The sequence below is a fragment of the Lipotes vexillifer genome, unplaced genomic scaffold, assembly GCF_000442215.2.
Source record: "Lipotes vexillifer unplaced genomic scaffold, Lipotes_vexillifer_v1.1 scaffold69, whole genome shotgun sequence".
Classification (NCBI taxonomy): domain Eukaryota; kingdom Metazoa; phylum Chordata; class Mammalia; order Artiodactyla; family Lipotidae; genus Lipotes; species Lipotes vexillifer.
The window spans coordinates 472,915-475,067 of NW_006790942.1; the positions used below are offsets into that span (position 1 = coordinate 472,915).

A 2,153-nucleotide genomic window follows, 5' to 3' on the forward strand; every position below is an offset into this window, starting at 1 on the left:
AGCAGGAACCACCCAGCCGACACCCTGGCCTCGGGCTTCTGGCTCCAGCGCAAACAGGCTCCTGGTTTCTGTTGCCTGAGCCCCGCAGCTAGAAATCAAGTGTGACCCCGAGGGAGGGGACCTGCTGCAGCCCCAGGCCAGGCCTCTACTCCGCTCGAGGCTCCAGGGCTTTGAGGGGCTTGCCGTCCGCTGCCTGGGAGGGCCCCCCTCCCAGCCCCCTTCAGCGGCTCCCTCTGCCTTTGCACAGCCCCCTCTCCAAGGGATAAACACAGCAATGATGTGAGTTACCGGGAATCTTTCCCCACTCTCTTTGCTGCTGTAAACCAGGAAGGCTGTGGCAGCTGTAAGAAAACCGCCAACACACACTTCCTAACACAGGTCACTTCTAACTCGGAAGAAGTTAACTTACGTGTTTTACAAGAAAATGATAGAAGAATGATGCTGCGCAAATAACACAAGTTGGCGAACTGATTCAGAGAATAACACCATGCTCTCGCCCTTTACATCTTTCTTCACTGTGTTTTTTTTTTTTTTTAAGTAGATGCATGTAATTGCAAAGAATTTTTAAAGAAGTCATAAATTACTTACTTCCTCTGTATTAATAACAAGCTTGGCTAAGAAGAGACGGATATTTAATGATACTGATGGATTTCCCAGTTTGTCGTGAAGAAATTTCATCCATGGAGGAAGATTTCTTGGCACTGAACCCTAAAATAATACACTCAAAATTACTTCAGCAAGGAAGTGGAACAAAAGAGCTTCGTATTTTGACACTATGAGACAACAATGACAGGGCAGGAGACGGGTGACAAGACATCATGTGTGTCTGAGACGGAACCCGGTTTAGGCTTCGATGCGAACCGCTCGCTCTCAGCGTGACAGGGCGAGCGGCGGTGAGCGAGACCGGGAAGATCAGCGCGCCTGCGAACCCACACTGCAGCCCCGGCTCAGCCCAGGCACCTCTTCTGGCCGAGCGGCCTGCAGCCTCTGCATGTGCCGGACCAGGGCCGCCAGGGGGGCCATGCACTCGTGCCGATTTAGCTCGTCCATCTCCAGCTCCAGCACGTCTCCTGGGGCCTCGGAGTCTGGACGCTCCTGGGGAGGGAGAGGCCGGTGAGGTGGCGGCCCACAGCGCGCTGCTCCGAGGAGAGCTCTCACGCAGGGGACCTCACGTCGCCGCGCGTCCTCGGGTACCCCAGCCCCACGCCCCGGCCGCACTGGCTCTCCCCCAGGCTGCGCTCAGGTCAGGGTGTCACTGCAGACACTGCTGCTTCGGACCGAGTTCAGCCGTGTGCATCCCGGCGGGCCCAGACCCTCTACATCTTGAGAGCCGCAGCCTGCGGCATTCTTCGTTGCCACTTTATGTAGAAAGTAGAGCTACTGAAGTAGAATTATAGAATAAATTTTTACCGATTTTTCTCAGTACTTTGAAAAACTCTGTAAACTCCTTCATCTGCCCTAAAATTTCAATCAATAATAGAACAAAACTTTTAAAACATTCTTGATCCTTTTTAAGAAGAAAGAGCAGGAATAATCATTTTATAAGTGTGATGCTGAACTGAGGTTTTACATACACGTATGGTGTATTTCACACACCATCAACTGATCTGGGTGGTTCCTAGCACAGATCGCTTCCAGGAAAGAACAGCGTAAGAAACGCTGAGAGCACAGTTTGGATAAAGGTCGGCCTGGGCTACTAAATGCTTGTGGAGAGTGGGCAGAAAAAGGAATAAAAAGGGCCCTAGTGAATTCCATCATTCTGTCTGCCCTGGTCGCAGTAACTACTCCAGAACATCTCCTCCCAAGACAGACAGCCCTGGACACGTACTCCTCTCACAACCTCCGTGCCCGTGGTATCTGGCCCCAGGCGATGGGTAACGTCTACAAACGGGCAGCAGAGAGAGGCGGGGGGGCACGGGTTAGTGACAGCAGGCTCACTCAGCACCGAACAGTAACCGACACACAACCAGGGTCACGGGATATGAGAGAGACAGGCGCACCCAACAAGCCCCCCGGAGAGGCGGGAAGGGAGCGCGTGGCCACGGGCGACCGTACCTGGGCCCACTCAGCACATGGGCGGCCAGAGCCACCACCGTGCCAGGGGCCGCTCACGGGGCGGGCCGCCTGCAGAGCTGGGACGGGGCAGGGGGTGG

At 54.4% G+C, this 2,153-nt stretch overlaps 1 protein-coding gene across 2 annotated transcripts in view; it reads right to left on the reverse strand.

The window, feature by feature from the left end:
- Window positions 1-2,153, reverse strand: part of PRKDC (protein kinase, DNA-activated, catalytic subunit) — a 156,162-nt gene that overhangs the window by 60,431 nt on the left and 93,578 nt on the right. For both annotated transcript variants that reach the window (XM_007464010.1, XM_007464009.1), the window contains exons 47-48: window positions 961-1,095; window positions 589-708 (exon numbers count right to left, since the gene is read on the reverse strand). In XM_007464010.1, the coding sequence (XP_007464072.1) occupies window positions 589-708; window positions 961-1,095 (255 nt within the window). The remainder of the gene's footprint in view (window positions 1-588; window positions 709-960; window positions 1,096-2,153) is intronic.